The sequence below is a fragment of the Ciconia boyciana genome, chromosome 21, assembly GCF_034638445.1.
Source record: "Ciconia boyciana chromosome 21, ASM3463844v1, whole genome shotgun sequence".
Classification (NCBI taxonomy): Eukaryota; Metazoa; Chordata; class Aves; order Ciconiiformes; family Ciconiidae; genus Ciconia; species Ciconia boyciana.
Window position 1 is genome coordinate 6,894,791 of NC_132954.1, and position 18,116 is coordinate 6,912,906.

At 54.4% G+C, this 18,116-nt stretch overlaps 2 protein-coding genes across 5 annotated transcripts in view; one reads left to right on the plus strand and one right to left on the minus strand.

Moving 5' to 3' along the window:
* Positions 1-7,163, minus strand: part of KIAA0319L (KIAA0319 like) — a 33,749-nt gene extending 26,586 nt beyond the window's left edge. The window contains exons 1-3 of one of the 4 annotated variants that reach the window (XM_072884898.1): positions 6,957-7,162; positions 6,488-6,672; positions 5,519-5,685 (exon numbers count right to left, since the gene is read on the minus strand). In XM_072884898.1, coding sequence (XP_072740999.1) covers positions 5,519-5,660 — 142 coding nt within the window. In that variant the 5' untranslated portion in view covers positions 5,661-5,685; positions 6,488-6,672; positions 6,957-7,162. Of the gene's footprint in view, positions 1-5,518; positions 5,686-6,487; positions 6,673-6,956 lie in introns of all 4 variants that reach the window. The other 3 variants (XM_072884899.1, XM_072884896.1, XM_072884900.1) reach the window with 3 other exon arrangements.
* Positions 7,164-7,221: 58 nt separating this feature from the next.
* NCDN (neurochondrin) lies at positions 7,222-11,298 on the plus strand. Its single transcript, XM_072884901.1, has 6 exons — positions 7,222-7,604; positions 7,980-8,966; positions 9,180-9,406; positions 9,582-9,806; positions 10,029-10,171; positions 10,494-11,298. Exons 1-6 carry the CDS (start codon positions 7,503-7,505, stop codon positions 10,928-10,930), a joined length of 2,121 nt encoding a protein of 706 aa, XP_072741002.1. The 5' UTR covers positions 7,222-7,502; the 3' UTR covers positions 10,931-11,298.
* The last annotated feature ends 6,818 nt before the right edge of the window (positions 11,299-18,116 follow it).

Below are 18,116 nucleotides of genomic sequence, written 5' to 3' on the forward strand. Positions count from 1 at the left end.
ATTGCCTCTCTGCCCATAGTTTGCCTTGAAGGAGAACTCTGGAATCAGTGACAGTGGCTTGGTTCATAGTATAAAGGCATGTTTTCCTCTTCCATGCTGATGTCTGAAGTGAGTCACTTGACTGAAATTGCTCCATTTGAGAAGTCGTTACATCTTCTAGAGCAGAGGTCTGCAAGGCCTATCCTCACCACCCGCTTCACCGCAGTGGTTTATATAACAGAAATTATGTCAAACGTGTTTTTTAGGAGTCGTTACTTCAGATCTCAGATCAGCAGTAAAGCAGCAACTGCTTTGCATATGGATTTTTATTTTTTTTTCTTAGCATGAAAAATCAGAGCGCTTGCAGGGATCAATGGATTAAAGGCTTCCAAAATTCAGAGCTCTGCAGATTAAGGACTCCCTAAAAATAGACTAATGACCTATGGGACTGTTATACTGTGCTGTGTTCAGCATCCAAGGGATAATAGGTCACTGGAAGATTACTTTACAAACTATGTCGCTGGACTCTGAGTAGTGCAGCTGGAGAATATGCTCCAGATCTGGCTCCCTGCCTGTCAAGAACGGAGTTCTGGAACACAACACAAATGGGAAACTTTTTTCTCCATTAAAATAAAGAAGTCTGAATTTAAATTATAACACCCTGATCCCCATTTCTTGACAGCATATAAAGAAAAGTTCAATAAACATATTACCATTCCAGTAACTCTGAATGAATACAGACTTCATGTTGCATTATACCCACGTTCACTACAGTGGGAACTAAACAAATTAGCAGGCATGGATGTAGAGGCTACTGATCCGTCTGTCTGTCTCCTCTGAGAAGAATTCTCACCCCACTTCTCCTGTTACTTCCAAGTTACAAACACGTTAAAGATGGAATATGTTGAGGCACAGGAGAAAGACCACACAGATCTCCATGTCTCATCCACCAAATAAAAGTAATTTGGTGATGGCACTGCAGTGTGTTTTGTGATTCTCAGAAAAAATCATGCAAGGTCCCCACTGCCCAGCACAACTCTGAGAGCCCTGCTGACCACAGCAGGCTCACGCAGCAGGAAGCTTTCCAAGCGCCAGCCACGACACAGACAGAAGCGCAGAGGGGGAGGTATTTTTCTGATCAAGTCTGGAGCTCACAAGCAGTGGTCAACCTCAACCTCCTGAAGCACCAATCCTGGAAAACTCTCTGTGAGACTAGAACAGTACAGACGGATGCAGGTGTCTTCCACTCTGGCTGTTTTAGGCTACTTGAAACATTTGACTTAAGGACTTTAAACTGCAGCCACAAAGACACTTACCTCACACTACTGAGATGGCAAGGAACTCTGACCCTCTGAATCACAGCTAATACCCAAAGTTAGTGATATAAAAGTGTTACGACTTTCCCCTTCCTCCTGCACCAACCCCAGCTGCAGGAGGAAGGGGAAAGTCACAGCACTTTTATAACCTTGTATGACCTGAATAACCTTGTATGACCAAAGAAAGCAAGTGCGGAAGATAGAGGACATATTTTGTTGTAATTCGGTTATCCCAAACACCACAGTAGGTGTAACAGCTTTTGTACTCCTTAAAGGTATCCACATACACTGATTTTCTCACCCAGAATGGATTAGCCACTCCTTTAAAATGAAGGACGATGGCCATATTCATGTACCTTTTGTGTGGAATCTCTTGCTACGCCAAGAATTTCAACCTAAAAAGGGAACTCACACCATCACGAGGAAAAGTTTGTTTTTGAAACATCAGAAAGCAGGAAGCAAAAGTGTTATTTATAGCTTATTGTGAAGCCAGCTCAGCAAAGGCAGTTTGAAGACAAGGCTCCAGAAAGCTAGTATCAGCTGCAACAGAATGCACTTGAGATCTGTGACCAAGTCACGGGGGACCAGAGGTCCCTGCGGGTGCCTGAACCCCCAGCTGTGCAGAAGGTGGGGAAGCTCTTCACTTGAGCAATGTCCAACTGCAACGTGTACATGAAACTTTGCATGTGTTCAACAGAGAGAGAGGTTGACATCAGCACCTTTAAAAATCATCACCATCCTTGTCACACTTCATCAACACACGGCACTTCCTTCGAGAGCAAGCAGACGGGCAGCCCGTCTGCCCGGGGCAACAACCGACCTCATTACACACTGAAGTGCTTGGACTGACACTCACCCCGACACGACTGCGTGCACAGGCAGGGACAAGCACCTGGCACTAACCTGATGGGCCTGGAATTAGGACAGAGTATGGGGTGCGGGGGTGGATACACACAAAAGGTGCGTGTATGTACACACGCACACTCCAGACCTAGAGAAACAAGTAACAAATGGAAGAATAACACTATTGCTATTAATTTCAAGAGGATCTTATCCCTTCAGACTCAGTTTAGCCTAAAAAAAAAAAATCACTTTGTTAAAGGTAAAGCACTGTCCCTAAAACATCCTGTGCAAAAGGGAAATGTGCTCTCTCCTTTCCTACATCTGTAAAATCCCTCTTCATCTTTGACCAGTGCTCATCCATCTCTCCTCAAATGTCAGCCCTGGCTCATACATACCACTCAAATTAAGGCTTGATAAAGAACCCAGTGAAATTCATCAGCAGCCTTCTAGTAACAGGCTTAGAACTGGGGCACAAACAGAATGGGGCATATTTAAGAGAAAAGTGTTCCCAGGGAAGATATCCCTTGTGAAAAATCACTACATAACACAAGTATTATATTTATTCATCTAAAACGTAAAACCTAAATCCCCATAAGCATCTCCTAGGTATGCCAGAGCCATGACTTAGCCCAGATGACACAACACTACCATGCTGAGAGCATTCTGCTTCTCTTTTAACCCACTGCTAAACCAAGATGCAGAGATTTGAATCTTATTTTGGCCAAATTTCATTTCCATAACTCTGCTAAAGCCCCCCTAGGACATGTTTATTTGGAATTAGCCAATATGGTTTCTGAATTGCTGTACATGGACAGCTTAAAACTCAGCTAACTCTTGGGAATGATAGAAGCGAACAGGCAACACACAACACGCCAGCCCAGCATTCTAGAGGTACATTTTCCACAGAACCATACTGATTTTCAGCTAAGCAAGTTCCACGGTCTTTGGTGGGCATCACACATTCAGACAACTCTAAATGCCGTGGCAGAAAGCAGAGCTCCTCAGTCTACACTTGCATTTCATCTCTGGAAAGATTAAAGATTTTCTGCCAGGAAAATCCACCTGGCCTGTTCACAAAACACTTCCTTCCCAAGAGTCCTGCAGGAACACACTACGGGCCAAAGGATTTGTTGTGACGAGAAGCCACACGTTGCTATTCACAGTCTTGCAAACGGGGACCTCCACAGAATCTGGTGCAGCACCTGCACTAGGTGGACATGGACCTGCACCAAACGAGAGAAGGCAGCTGTGAGTACCGGCAGAGTTACCAACTCCTGCTTACTGAGAGAGCAGCCTGTCCAGTCCCTTCCAGTTCCTTGTGCTGGACCCTAGGCAACCACATGCGGCAGCAGCATACAGGAACTCGTAGGGTGGGTCAGACCAGCAGGCCAGTAAATCCAGTCACCGACAGCAGCAATGCCAGCAGCTTCAGAGAAAAGCAGGAGAAACCCATCAGCAGGAACATCCCTGAGGACGAGTTCCCTCCTAAACCCCAGCAGCCTACCCAGCCTAGCACAACACAAACCACGTGACGCCTGCACAGCGGGTGTGCTTAGTCACTTCTTAATATTGTTTTTGTCATTTTTTTTCTTCCCTAGTATATCAGTACAAAAAACGCTGCTCTTCTCAGAAACTCGGGAGTTCCTGTCCCGGCGATGGAGCTCACAGCTTTGCTGCACAGCAGGGGAATGGAATGGAAAAGAAAAGTTTCTATTAATAAGCTCAGGTTCACAGACTTGCTCAGGCAGTTAATCCCTCCCGATATCAGATTAATGATTAAAGACTTGCCTCTATAGACTTTTAAAATCTGTCACACGTAACCAATTATGTCAACATAGTTCCTCTTACGTAACTCCGCATGATCACACTAATTTCTAGGCAGCCATAATTCCTCTTCAGTTTAACAAACTCTGCTGCGTAAGTGACACAAACAAGACCAAAAGAACAAAAACTCTACAATGGAAAAAGTGTCCGCATCAGGATAACTATGTCACATATCATTATATTTATTTCCGCACACGCGTCAGCCTTCATGGTTTTAACTCTCCCAAGCAGACCAGCCCTCAATCACTGCAGCACTGTCTGGAACACCCTCTACGAGGGACAGAGGATTCACAGCTCTAGCTCTAGACTTCTAAGATATTACTAAAGACAGGAAATGCGATGCAGGAAGCCCAGTCTACAAGGAAACAGGCAATCCACCTGACACACCATCCAAACAGCGCTGAGAACCCTTTGCTAGGACCAGGCATACAAATATGTCTTTCCAGGTTCTAAATCAGCAGATTAAGGTCACGCAGCTCCTTAGCTTAATCAAATCTATCACTCTGTAAGTGTCCAGGAAGGGCTGGTGAAACAACAGAGACACTGCAGCAGCCCAGAGAACATTTCCACACAACCAAGAAACAAAGCAAAACAACCCCCTTTTCAAATCTTGCTGCCATTAAGATATAGCAACCTTCCAGCAAAAAGAAAGCAGCTGGCAGCCCTCGCACAGGTTGACATATACTGAGGTCACCTCTGCCTCAAACCTGTAACTCACTGTAACTTGAACAAAGAGGAAAAAAAAGGCACAGAACAAACTTTCTTAACTAGGATCTGGTGAATGCTACATGCATGCACGGGAAAAATATCACCTCTTGGTGAAGAGGTGGCCTCAAAACAGTCACAGGAACTGAACACCTCTCTCTGAAAAGTCAGAATCTAAACTTTTTAAATAAAAAACCCCCACACTATACATTGCATTAAAACTTCCACACAAGCCACTAACTTGGTCATTTACTTGAGCAGGAGGTTGGTTACTCAAGTTTGAACAGGAAATAAAAAACCAAACATAACAATTGCCTGTAGGTAAATACAGATTATTGACATACTGCGTCTGGGGAGAGTCTTAAACATTTGAGGGCTAAAAAAAAGTTCCTGCCTTCCCAACTTGCTTCAAGTATTCCTTAGATGAAATTATTTTCCAGAGTATAACTTGTTCATCTTGCAGAAAAAAGATTCTTAGCTCAGAGAAAGCTCTCTATGAGATAACGGACAAGCGCCTGAAAGCCAGCAACACGTGTGAAGATGCACAACAGTAGCTGTGTGGGACAGACAGACGCCCTGCTGCTGACCACTTGGTTACTCAAAATAGCAGTTGGTTATCAGAGCAATACAGGGTTATGAGAAGTGACCCCCTCATGCTCTACATCTCTCCTATCCTTTTTTGACAGCTCATTTAATAACTGTTAATGGTGGGGTTTTGTTTGCTTTTTAAACCAGCTACAATGTCTAGCAGCAAATAATTTCACCTTCCTCTCAGAATATTTTAAATGAGCGAGAGGGATAGATATCATAAAAAAATATAGACACAGCCCCAGACAGAACAGAAGAATCACCTGCTGAGGAGCACAAGGCACACAGGCAAGCGCACAGGTAGAACAGCTGCAGACTTCTCAGCTCCCTTGCAGGTTTCCCCAGGCAGTATCGTGACAGAAATCGGGCGCTAATGCTGAACTTGGCTTCCAACCTCTTCTCCATGGCCTTTGTGGGCAGCAGCGGGGTTCTAGAAACATATAAGATATGAAACACAAAACATCCACTGGCAATTGATATGTTCTTACACAGATTCAGTCGACATTATGAAGAGCACGGAGCATTTGTGGAAGAAAAGGAATGTCTTATCTTATCTGCTGTGACTTAGTCCAGCTGCTGCTAAGTAACTATCAACATACGATACTAAAGTGAAATCTGTAGCAGCAAAATTTCCAGTGTTGAACGGCAGCGGGCCACCACAATGCCCTTTCCCCTCACCCTTGTGATTTCCTCCTCCAGACCCCACCACCTGCAGCGGCAAAATATCCAAAATCACAGTCTACTGGATTCCAAAGGCGCATTTGGGAAATTTCAGTTTCAAATATGCCCCAGGGAAGGGACGTCCAGCCAGCACCACGAGCATAACACTGGCACTGAGAAACCCAGCACATCTGCCTGGCGATGTCATCGCTCGCATGTTGGTGCTGGCTGGTACCAGCCAGAAACAAACAGAAACAAGAAGACAGCAATGCTGAGAAACACGGAGCTAAAGACCTCTTTTGCCTCACATTTTGCTCCGCAGGGCACAGATCACGAAAGCACTGCTGCTCGTTCTCAGCCTTTCTGATGGCAAAGGCTCTTTTACAGCCTCATATGTTACTGAAATCTAAATTAGCTCCAGGTGATGTGATAGGAATACACTAGTTATTTCACAAGCAATAAATATGATCTATTTGCAAAGAGTGATGAAGCACCATTAGGCACCAGGAGTTAAATCTGCCATTTCTGAAGATTCAAAAGGGAATGGCGTTAGAGATCTGTCAGTGCCTTGCCTGAACACCCGTGGTTTGCTCAGCCTCGAGGGGATTTCACTCGACCCCCCGGTAGCGAAGAGCTGCAGGAGCACGGAAAGGGACGGACACGGGAGGAAACCGCCCGGGCTCACAAACCCGCGCCGGTTCAGCCAACAGGTCCTTAAGGAAACTTCCCACCCCGCGGCTCTCCGGTCCGCTGGCCCCTGCGGAGACAAACACCCCGCTCCCGCGGGGGCTCTCCACGCGGGACGAGGGGGCTCGGGGCCGGGGCGCAGGCGCCGACCAGCCGGGCTCGCCCCGCACCAGCGCGGCTGGCAGGACACGGCGAGGGCGGAGGCCCCGGCGCGCCCGGCCCGAGCCCCCCCCCACCGCGGCCCCGGCCCCTGCACGGAGCCGCCCGCGGCCTGGCAGTGCCCCCGGCGCCGGGACAGGGCCCGGCCGGACCGGCGGGAGGAGGGAGCGCACCGGGCCGCCGGCGGGTACCTACCAGGGGCGCATGGCGAGGCGAGCTCGGCGGCTCCTCGGCGGCCTCAGGCGGGCGGCGGGGCCGGGCGCCGGGCGGGGCCGGGCCTCCAGCGCGGCGGGCCGGGGGGCAGCGCGACCTCCTGCCCCGCGGCCATGGCGGCAGCGGCGGGCGCCCGCTCACCCCTCACCCGGAAGCTGAACCGCTGGCTTCCCGGAACCGGGACCGCTTCTGCGGGCGCCGTCCGGTCGGTGCCGGGGCTCCGGAGCGGGCTGGCCGGGCTCGGCTTGGCTCAGGGCGGGGCGGGGCCGCCGCCGCCCCCCCGCAGCCAGCGGGTGAGGAGGCCGCGCAGCCACAGGTGATTTGCCCACAGGCCGCGCGGAGGCGGTGGCTTCAGGGACTGCCCAACAAGGCGGCAGGCGGTTGGCCGGCGGCGCGGCAGCGGCGCGCGGATTGGCTGGGAGGCGGCACGGGGCCGCGGGCGGAACACGGGTGAGGGAACGGGCTGCGAGATCCCGGGTGCCAGCGGCGCCGGTTCCAGCCCCTGTCCGTAAACCGACCTCCCTGGCCATGGCCTCGGACTCCGGGGAGAGAAACTCGACGCTGAAGAGGTGCCTCGGCGTGCTCAGAGACGCGAGAAACGACAGCGAGCAGCTGGCAGCCCTGCTCCTGGTAAGGAGCCGCTGCGGGCGCCATCGCCTCAGGAGCGGGCAGGGGGAAGGCGAAACCCGCCGCGGGAAACGGGAGTGCCCGAGCGGCGTTTGCGGCTGTGCTTGCTGGCGTTGGGGGCTTCGGGGCAGAGTGCTTCAGTGCCTTGGTGGAGAGAGCCTGGCCTTGGCTGGGGTGTGCTGGGGGTCGATCAGCGTTGCCGCGCTCTGGAAGCACTCTGGTAAAGCTCTGGATTGGCACTTAGACCAAACGCCCAGCTCAGTGGGTGCTTCTCTGTACTAATTAAAGTCGTTTAGGCTTCTTATTTGCCTGTTCAATCCTGTAAATTTAGCAAAGCCTCTTGCTATGCTGCATGCTCACCCCTGGTTTGCCTTACAGGTGACTAAAGCGGTTAGAGCCGGAGAAGTAGACGCTAAGACCCGTCGCCAGATCTTTGACGCAATTGGATTCACGTTTCCGAATCGCCTGCTCGCCTCCAGGCAACCCCCAGCAGGCTGCCCCGAGCACACCTTCCGGGCACTGGGCCTCACTCTGTTGGCATGTTTCTGCACCGATCCAGAGCTAGCTGGTCACTCCCAGATCCTGAACAAAATCCCAACCTTCAATGACATCCTGGTTTCCCCCTGCAACCCGGACAGCACGTCCATGATCGACGATGTATACCAGTGCCTGAGTGCTGTCATGGCCACTACCAGGGGCCCCAGAGAGCTGGTGACCAAAGGGACGGTGTCTGCCCTGTGCCAGGCCTACGTGAATTGCAGTTATGGCTCTGACCGTGCTTTGACGCTGCTCTTGGGGCTGTTGGCCGTAGCAGAGGCAAAGTGCTGGCAGAGAGACGCTCCACACCTCCTGGCCGTGCTGAGCAAGCTCTCCGATGATTTTCTCAAGACTGAAGACATGACCAAATTTGAGTTGTGTGAGGTTCTGCCACACTTCATCCCCATGTCACCACCCCTCACACAGGACTCGCAGGGCTCCGAGTGCCTCCATAGGCTTTACAAAGGGCTGGCTAACATCCTGGGCAGTAAACTCAGCCAGGCGCAGCGGGACCCTGCTCTGAAGCTTGCTGCCTGCCTCGTACAGGCCTGTGGGTCAGAGTGGATCCCAGCAGGGAGTGCTGGAAGCAAGTTCCTGGCCTTGCTGGTGAACTTGGCTTGTGTGGAGGTCCGTCTGACCCTAGAGGAGCCAGATCCCTTGGAGGTGGAGGGGAAGAAAGAAGTGGTAACAGCCTGCTATGTCCTTATCGAGATGGGGATCCAGGAGTGCCTGAGAGAAGACAAACCGCTGCTAGAAGACGTGCAGAAAATGCAGCTCACGAGAATCATGGAGGAGGCATTTGGAGCTGTACTGTTCTACTTGAGACAGGTAATGCAGGGCTTTCAAGCAAAGAGCATGTTTTTGTGGGTTTCTCTGGGAGGCTTTGATAGCTGTTCACCTCGACGCTTAATGGGTGCTGATGGCCATAGCTGTGTAGAGCAAAACGTGCATCTTGGCCCACTGTGGTTTTCATACCTGCGGTAGCTCGACAGGGCAGCGGCCCTAACGTGTCATTTTCTGTCTGCTTTCTTCTTCATGCAGGTTAAACAGGAGGAGCTACAAGATCCTTTCATATTTGCTTCCGTTCGAATCCTTGGAGCCTGGATGGCAGAAGAGACATCCTCCCTCAAGCAGGAAATCTGTGAGCTCTTGCCTTTCCTTGTTCATTATGCCAAGAAGCTTTTCAAAGAGAGCAGCCCAGCTGCGAGTCTTCCCCAGCCAGAGCTGGTCAGCACCGAGGGCTCTGGCTTACCCCAGGATGCTCTGAGGTGCGTATGTTAAGCACAGAGTTGATGCATTTTAGCACAAACATGCTCAAATCTTTTTCTGTTTTCCGTTCTCCCTGCAGTGCCAATTCCGTGGCTCTTTTTTCCCCCCAGTCGGATGTAACTGCAAGGCTTAGACCCATTCTACCCCATGTTCCCAATTTCTTTCCCCTTCCAGATTTCTGCTACCTGGCTTTTGCCATTTAACAGCAGAGGACAGGCCCCGGGACATCCTTATCTCAGAAGGGGCACCAGCACTGCTGTGTGAGTACTTCCTCCATCAGTGGGAGGTGCTGACCTCCGAGCCCAGGTCCCTGACTCCGCTGACAAGCACTGAAATGAGTCTACAGACTGCGTGTGGGATTTTCCTTAACCTGGTCGTGACAGCACCGGACCTTGTCAGGTAACAGAGCCGCAGGAGCTTGCTTTAAGATTGTCAGTGGGAAGAACAAGGGTGCATTGTGAAATGAGCTTGCAGGATCTTTTAAGACACTATGCTGAAAAAGGAATGTCCCTTTTTCAACACCAATTACATTACTTTTTTGGTGCTGCATTTAACCTTGACATTTTCAGGTGCTTCTGGCTCTGCTTAGGAAGTGTGTCTCAGGGTTTGCTTTCTCTCTAGGCGAGACAAAACCTTTTCCTCCTTGATGGACATGTTGCTGAAGTCTCTTCCGCTTCTGCTGCCCCAGAAAGATCACCTGGTTCTGGCAGCCAACATTGCCACTCTGGGCCTGATGATGGCCAGGATCCTTGCAGGTTCAGCACGTAAGAAGAGTTCCCACCGGCAAAGTTGCATGTTGCTCTGCATGGGCAGAGACCTGGTCTGGGCGGTTGGGCTGGAGAAAGCAAATGCAAGGGAAACGGATCCAGTTTCTGTTATTGGAAAAGTGACAAAACCAAAAACCTGGAGCAGCAAGGAATATGCAGAAAATTGAGTAGGCTGATGGGCTGGCATTCAGAGATTTCTAGGGCGGGAGGATGGTATTCTGCTCTCCCTGAAAGCCCTGCTGCAGACAGACCCACCAAAGGGTCCCTCCTTTGGCCGAGCAAGCTCTGTATCGAGTCATTCATTTCCTTTTTCTTCCAGTTCTTCAGGGGACCCAGTCTGCCAAGGAGTTTTTCAGAGCCGCCATTCGCTTCCTATCCCAGGCCCACGCCGCCCAAGCAGAGCCCGGCAGCGACGGCTTGGCCGTGGCCGTGTCGCCTGCCTACGCGAGTGCCTGGGCTGACGTCCGTGAGCTCTGGTTCCTGGGGATGCAGGCCCTGGCCGGCTGTGTGCCGCTTTTCCCCTGGCTGCCGCAAGCCATTCTCCAGGCGCGGTGGCTGGAAGACCTCTCGGAGTTACTGACCCGCGTCACTCCAACCTCGGTGGATTTTGAACTCATCGCTGCTTTCCAGGGCGTGTTGGTAGAGCTGGCCAGAGCCAACAAGCCGTGCAGGGACGTGATCCTGTCACACCACGGCGGGGAGTGGGCCAACCTTTACGGTATGGCAGCTTTGGAACAGTGTCTGTCTGAGCAGTGAAGAGCCAGCAGCACCCGGGTGTGGGAAATGAAGCCAGACACCTGCACGAGGTGTTCAACGTTTGTTGAACAAATGTTGTTCAGAGAAATGTTTGAGAAATGTTCAACATTTCAACAATTGAGAAGTGTTCAACATTTCTCATGCACCCTTTGGTGCCGGATGGGGATGAAAAACATTTAAATGACCAAACTTTATGAAACTGGAGTGATGCAGCAGAGCTCAGCAGGACTTGCACTGTCCACAACCTGATGTGCAGAACTGTTGCTGCCTCAGAATGTTTCAACATGCACCTGCTTAACCTTCTGTCAGTATTTCTTTTTGAAAAAAAGTACTTTTTAGTATTAAAGATGTTTTCTGTTGCTTTCTTTTTCAAACTCCTGCAGTGTGGGGATTTATTTCTGCCCAGGGCCCTGAGAGGTTGCCTGCTTCTCCCTTTAACATGCTCTTCCAATTTTGTCACAGTAAGCCCTTCAGGATGTCACCTTATTTTCTGTCAGAGGCTTGCACACGTTAGTAAAGTGACTTGGCATTACGCGTAGAAGGCTGCAAAAGGCAGGAACAGGAAGAGCTTTAAAATTTACCAATAGCAGTGAGAATAACTCTGTAGCGTGGCAGAGGCCTGTCCCCTCCTGGGGTGAAGTTGCACCAAGACCCCCCCGCTCGTATCCACGACTGGTACCATCGTCCCAAATTCAGGCCTAGAAAACCTTCACAGCACCGCATGCTGTTGCCTGTTTTGCCCTGTAAAACACCTGCATGAGGCACGGCCGTGAGGATTTGTGTTTGCTCAGGCTCCCTCTCGCTGCAGGGATGGGATGTACGGGGGGAGCTTTCCCCTCTTGCAAGGCGAGGGGCTCAACCTGCAAAGGCCTTGGCTCTCTTTAGAGCCTTCGGGTATGGATTGTGAAAGCAGAAACGCATGAGTTAAACCTCACTGACTCCCGACAGACTGAGAAATACTGTTTGCTTTATGGAAGGGAAAGGCCAGATGTAAAAAGGTAGACACGTACCGCGGGGGAGTAAATCACCCTGCAGCCTGGGCTGCCAGCCCGTGAGCCTGAACGGGGAAAAACCCAGAAAGGGCAGCCGGGACGGGGTGGTATTTGGGAGGTTGTCTGGTGGAGGATGGCTCCGGGCGGAGCAGATCCTGCTCGGGAAGGCTTTTCCACCAGGTGTCAGTCGAGGAGCTCTGTGGGAGCAGCAGCCTCCCGCACCAGACCGGGCAGAGCAAGGCGCTGATCCCGGCTGCCTTCAAAACTCACGCCGGGGGGGGCTGTGGAATCCTCCGACTGAGAGACAACCCAGCGAGGAGCTGTCTCAAAAGGAGAGCTGAGGCCGGGTGCCTTCCTGGTTTATACATATTTTTAGCTCACCGTTTTACAAAAGCAAATGCCTTGCACAACCGGGGAGGAGGCGCCTGCTGTTGCTCAGGAAAAGTCTCTTTCTGATCTTTCCAGCTCAGCCCTGAAAAGTTAATGCAAGTTGGAACAAAGGTAGGTGCTACCAGAAGAAAGCGATGCGAGCCAAACAAGCAAATGAGCCTCCTGGCCTTGGAAAAGAGCATAACTCTGCTAGCGCGTGGGCTGGGAGAGTCTCCCCATCCTGCCAAGAACACCTCATCCCTGCACCGCGGGGAAACATCAATGCGCTGGAAGAGTCAGAAACGCATTTCAGATTGCCAGAAAGAAAAACATCCAAACCCTCAAATGCTTTACCTTCGACTATTCCCAGTCCCGTACGCTGTTCTGCCTCTGGTCAAAGGGTGTGGGCTTCCCATTAATGAAAGGCTACCATTAGCACTAACGAGAGATACGCGCCTGTATCAGCAGGAGGGTGCTCTCCTCTCTCCCCCAGCGCTGCGCGGGGCTCGCTGTGGTCAGCGGTGCTGGCTTGGCCGTCATTCATCCCCGTGGGCAGTGGTAGGAGCTTCCACAACACCTGACCAGAGATCCAGTCTGCGCCTGCAGGACCCTGTCCAAGACAGAGCAATCCTAGACCTGGAGGCCTTTGGCTTCTGCTCTTTAATTCCCAGGCAGGCTACCCGCTCACAGCACAGCCATGCTCCCTGGGAGCAAACCAAGAGCCCAGGGAAGTCCTCCAGTTTATCCTCACCGCATGCCAGGGCAGCGGGGTTTGGCCACCAACAGGTGCCTGGAGAGGAGCACCTGTCCCTCGTTCTCGCCCTCTTCCATGGGAAGCCCCATCAGGTGTGGGAAGGAGCATCCGTGCCTTGCCAGAGCTGGACCCTCCCAGGGACCCTGTTTAGTGATCGTCCCCTGTGCTCGGCACTGGTGAGGCCGCACCTCGAATGCTGTGTTCAGGGTTGGGCCCCTCACTCCAGGAGAGACATGGAGGGGCTGGAGCGTGTCCAGAGAAGGGCAACGGAGCTGGGGAAGGGTCTGGAGCACAAGGCTGATGGGGAGCGGCTGAGGGACCTGGGGTTGTTCAGCCTGGAGAGGAGGCTGAGGGGAGACCTCATCGCTCTCTACAACTGCCTGAAAGGAGGCTGGAGAGAGGTGGGGTCGGTCTCTTCTCCCAGGTAACAAGTGACAGGATGAGAGGAAATGGCCTCAAGTTGCGCCAGGGGAGGTTTAGACTGGATATGAGGAAATTTTACTTCACCGAAAGGGTTGTCCAGCATTGGACCAGGCTGCCCAGGGAAGTGGTGGAGTCACCATCCCTGGAGGTATTTAAAAGCCATTTGGATGAGGTGCTCAGGGACATGGTGTAGTGGTGGGCTTGGTAGTGTTAGGTTTACGGTTGGACTCGATGATCTTAAAGCTCTTTTCCAACCTATACGATTCTGTGATTCTGTGACCCTGATGGCTCATCATATACTTGTTTCTTTGCATAACACAAAACACACTCCTCTTGGCTGTCCATGGGCCAACAAAAGACGGTGTGAGACATCAACCTTGCTCCGGGATGTTACTGAGCTGAATGCCAGAGGAGATGCGTTGTGAAGGTGCCGGGGCTCCTTGAGCAGCATTACTGCTCTCTTGTCCCGGGACACCACTTTCCAAACATGTTCTCGGACAGAGCACCCCTAAAAGGCTGGTTTCCCTCCCCGAGACCCCTGGGCTCTGACAACAGGGAGTGCAGCACGTTCAGGAGGGGAGAGCACCAGAGCTGGTGGAGGCCTCCTGCCATGTGGGCATCTCCGTTGGCTCTGCTTGTGCCGGTCTGCAGGCCCCAGCGTGCCCAGGGCGGCTCAGCCCAGCACAAGGGAGATGGTGTCCCAGCAGCCTGGCCAAGGCTTCAGAGGCTGCAGGGTGAATCCTTGGCCACCCCGAGCTTTGCAAGCCCAACCGCAGGTTCTGTCACTGGCAACTGGCATCTGCGGGCATCGATCCTCTAGTGCCAGAAAGGTGGATGATGGCATCACCTAACGTCCCCTGTCTGCCACAGCGCTTTGAGATCCCAGCACGGAGTGGGATCCCAGAGCAAATCGTGCTTTATCTCCCAGTGCATTTTCAACACCAGGGCGAGCTCTCCAGGAACAAGATGATCATTCACCGTGGCTTTGACAAGATGGATAAGGCCCCAGAGAGGCAGATGCACACTCTGTTTTGCTTTGACAGCTTAAATGTCATAACACCATTGCAAACCCGACCATGGCATACGGTATCTTACAGTGTTCATTCATATCACCCCAAAAGCACTGGCAATAAAATTAAATATTTCATAAGGCTCTTATTTGGCTGCTGCGCTGCAGGAACCAAGCGCAGCCCCCTCCCACAAACCTCTTGCCATGAGATGAGACAGGGGTGGTGAGGGTGGGAGGCCTGAACAGCGAGGGCGGCTGCCCCGTTCCCTGCCCACCCCTCGACGGGGTCCCCGTGCTTCTCCCCGAAGCCCTGCCCAGCTCTCCAGCCCCACAGCAAGCAGCTTCCTTCCCCACCTGGATTCCCGGGGAGGGGATGTGGGAAATGATAGGACCAGTCCAAATTTCTCTGAGCTGTTGATGGGAGCTGGGCTTCTGGAGAAGAACCAGTTCATCTTTGGCTGGGGCAGAGACCTGTGCTCACATACTTTTATTTCTGTGCCCTTCCTGCCCTGCTCGGCAGGTATTTTCGCTGCTGACCCCCGAGAGCAGAGGTTGCTGCCTTAAGCCCCTCACGCGCTCCTGGAAGAGCCAACATACACATTGATCTCCCTGGGAAGGAGCACTGGGACCTTTGTTACAAAACCAGTTTTTCAGAGATTTCTGGCTCGGGTGCAAATGCAACGAGTGGTCCCTGGGGTGGAGCGTGGCCCACACCGACAGCGAACGCTCCCCATAGCTGGGGGGCGAGGGGCAGCTCTCGTGGTGAGGACCTCGGCATGATCATGACATTCTGTTCGAGAAGGACGTTTGGCAGAGCAAACCACAAGCACAGCTGGATGTGCACGTGGCCCTTAAACTGGGAGGCTAAAGAGCAGCAGTGGAGAGCTGCGTTTGAGCACCCTGTGTTTAGCTGACCCCCAGCAATTGCTCTGGCCGTGCTGAACCAGCAACAGAACCAGGCAGCTGCTGGGACAGCGTGTGGGCAGCACCCGGTGTGACAGCCCTTGGCCCTGCCTGGGACCTCGGGACAGCAGGGTAAAGCGAATAATTGTTCGTCATCACCACTGGTGGCTGAACGGCTGCCTCCTGCCCGTGGGTTTACTTTGCCCTCATCACTGGGCGGGTGAAAACGTCCTTAGCACAGCTGTACAGAGGGGATGGGGCAGTCAGGGACCGGGGCAGGTCTCAGGCGTCTTGCAAGGACTGTTCGGGTGCTTGCAGGGCCCTGAGCGTGCTGCTGGGCAGGAGCCAAGGGCTGGGAAGGTGCTGCTTGTGCTCCCAACGGAGAGGGTGCCAGGGCGGAGGGTGCCGGGGGAGAGGAACGGTCAGAGCTCGCCTTTGGCATGGACACGCACAGCCCCCAACAGCAGTCACAGCCACTCGCTCTTGTCTGCTTTGAGGTCCCTTGTCCCCCTCCTGGGCACCGCTGGGCTGGGGGGGGTGAGCAGCCCCAACCTGACCCCCTGGCAGCCCCTGCAGCCCCACCAGGCTCGGGCTGCCCCGGCCCCCTGCCCCAGCCCACCGCATTGCCACGAGCCCAGTTTGCCCGGCGTGTTCGGTGGCAGCGGGGCAGCTTTGCCTTTTGTTTTTCCTTCCCTTTGTCTGTCAGTCTTGCAGGTTTCCTCTGCTCTGTCTCATTTTTGGGTGGAAACATGGCTTCCCTCTGAGCTGCTACCAGGGAGCATCCTCCCGCTCGCCCCACGGTCCCACACGCATGCCGGCTGGCGGCCCTTCCCGCCCGGATTTTGCACAGTTTCACCTCTTTCCGATGAATAAAGACTTGGCATTATACGGGCTAGACGAGCAAGGGACATTAAGAATGAACTGGAACATAACTGCAAAATACAGCATGTCCAATCCAATTTTTCCTAGCAAATGAAACGGATCTGGTGGAAAATAAATACAGAACTTTCAGGAGCAGCGTCCTTGAACAGCATTTGAGGGGGGATGAAGAGATTTGAATAGATCGGCCCTTTACACCTCTGCACATCCCTCCTCCCTCCCTTAAATGCCATCTTTAATAGAAATAAATTAGAATAAATGATCAGCCCTTGCCTCCTAAAGACAGGTGGCAGGGTGATATTAAAAGAAATGAATAAAAATTCATTTAATGAGCATTGTTAATTAAACCTGGAAATCAAAGAGGTCTGAGTTGTGGGAATTCAGAGGAAAAATGAAAATGAAGGGAGCTGTAGCTCGGGGCGGGAAGAGTGGAATTACATTAAATGCGATGTGGGATTGTGTTTGTTCATGTCTATCACACGTCGCGGTGTGTTACAGTCGGGGTAAAGGGGTTGTTCTCTGCTCGCACACAAATCACACGCCGCCACCGATGGAAACCCCTGCTCCCGGCGGGCGGCACGGGGAGACCGCGGGGACCCCGCGGGGACACGGCCGCCCCGGAGCCCGGGCACGGCACCCGTGGGCCGCGTGGGGCCTGTGCGGGTGTGCGCGTCCGTGCGTGGGTGTCCGGGTGCCGCGAGTGTGCGTGGGGGGGGGGCGTGCGTGCTGCGTGTGCCTGTGCTGGGTGCACTCCCTGCCGCCCCGTGCGGGTGCAGCACCGCACCGGCGTGGGCGCGGGCGTGTGCAGCCGCCTGCGTGTGCGTGTTACCGGCGGGGACGGGGGGGTCAGTGGGGATCACTCTCTGCTGCTGGCAGGGCCGCCGCGCCGTCCCCGAGCCCCGCGGGGCCGCCCGGCTCGCCCCGCCGGTGCCCGGTGCCCGGTGCCCGGTGCCCGGTGCCGCGCTCAGGGACCCGGTGCTGCGGGGCCGCCTCGCCCTGCCCCGGAGGGAGGGCCCAAACAGAGGGAGGGATGGCGAGGAGGAGGGAGGGATGGAGGAGGGAGGGATGGAGCAGGGAGGGCAGGGCCGGGCAGGCAGGCGCGCTGCCGGTCGTTGCTCCCCGGTTTCCCCCGGCTCTGTCTCGCCCGGCGCCTCGGGCAGGGATCCGGGCCCGGAGCACCCCCAGACACTTCTCTCTCTCCCCGGGCCCGGGCTGGCGCTCTCCGCTCCCCGCCGGGGAGGAGAGGGAAGCGCCCCGGGGGGAGCCCCGGGCTCTCCCGGCAGGACCGGCCCCGGGCCCCGCTCCGGCCGCCGTCGGGCGGACGTTGCAGCTGCCGCCGGGGCCCTCGCTGTGCTCACGGCCGGGGCCCCCGCTCCCCGCTCGGGCTAATAAAGTCAAACCGTAGAGCCTCGCCGCGGCCCCGCAGCCCGCCCGCACCCCCGGGCCCTCCCGGCCCTCAGGGCTGGGTCCCCGCTCCGGCCCGGGGCGCTCCCCGACAGGGCTCCCAGGCGGCGCGGCCCGGGGCGGGGGGAGCCGGGGGTGGCACCGGGGGTCTGTGCGGCACCGTGCGACGCGGGAGCGGCGCGGGGAGCGGCGGGAGCGGGGCCGCCCGACGGCGCGGGGAGCGGCACCGGCCGCGCTCCCGGGGGCGGCGGGCGCCCCTCGCCCCCCGCCCCGGCCGCCTCCCGCCGCCGTCCCCTGCGCCCGCCGGCCGCCGTCTCGGGAGCCGTCGGGAGCCGTCGGGGCCCCGCGGGAGCGGGCGGCGCGTCCCCGGCCCCGCGCTCTGACGCGCGCTCCCGGCGCGGCGGGCGCGCCCCCGCCGCTATAACTGGCGTGCATGGAGTCGGGGCCGGCGCA

Bases quoted from the DNA above. Each gene is read 5' to 3' on its own strand.
- NCDN (XM_072884901.1), top strand. From the start codon at position 7,503: ATGGCCTCGGACTCCGGGGAGAGAAACTCGACGCTGAAGAGGTGCCTC. The intron at 9,407-9,581 runs GTGCGTATGTTA...TTCCCCTTCCAG, and splicing joins TTACCCCAGGATGCTCTGAG to ATTTCTGCTACCTGGCTTTT. The intron at 10,172-10,493 runs GTAAGAAGAGTT...TTTTTCTTCCAG, and splicing joins GATCCTTGCAGGTTCAGCAC to TTCTTCAGGGGACCCAGTCT.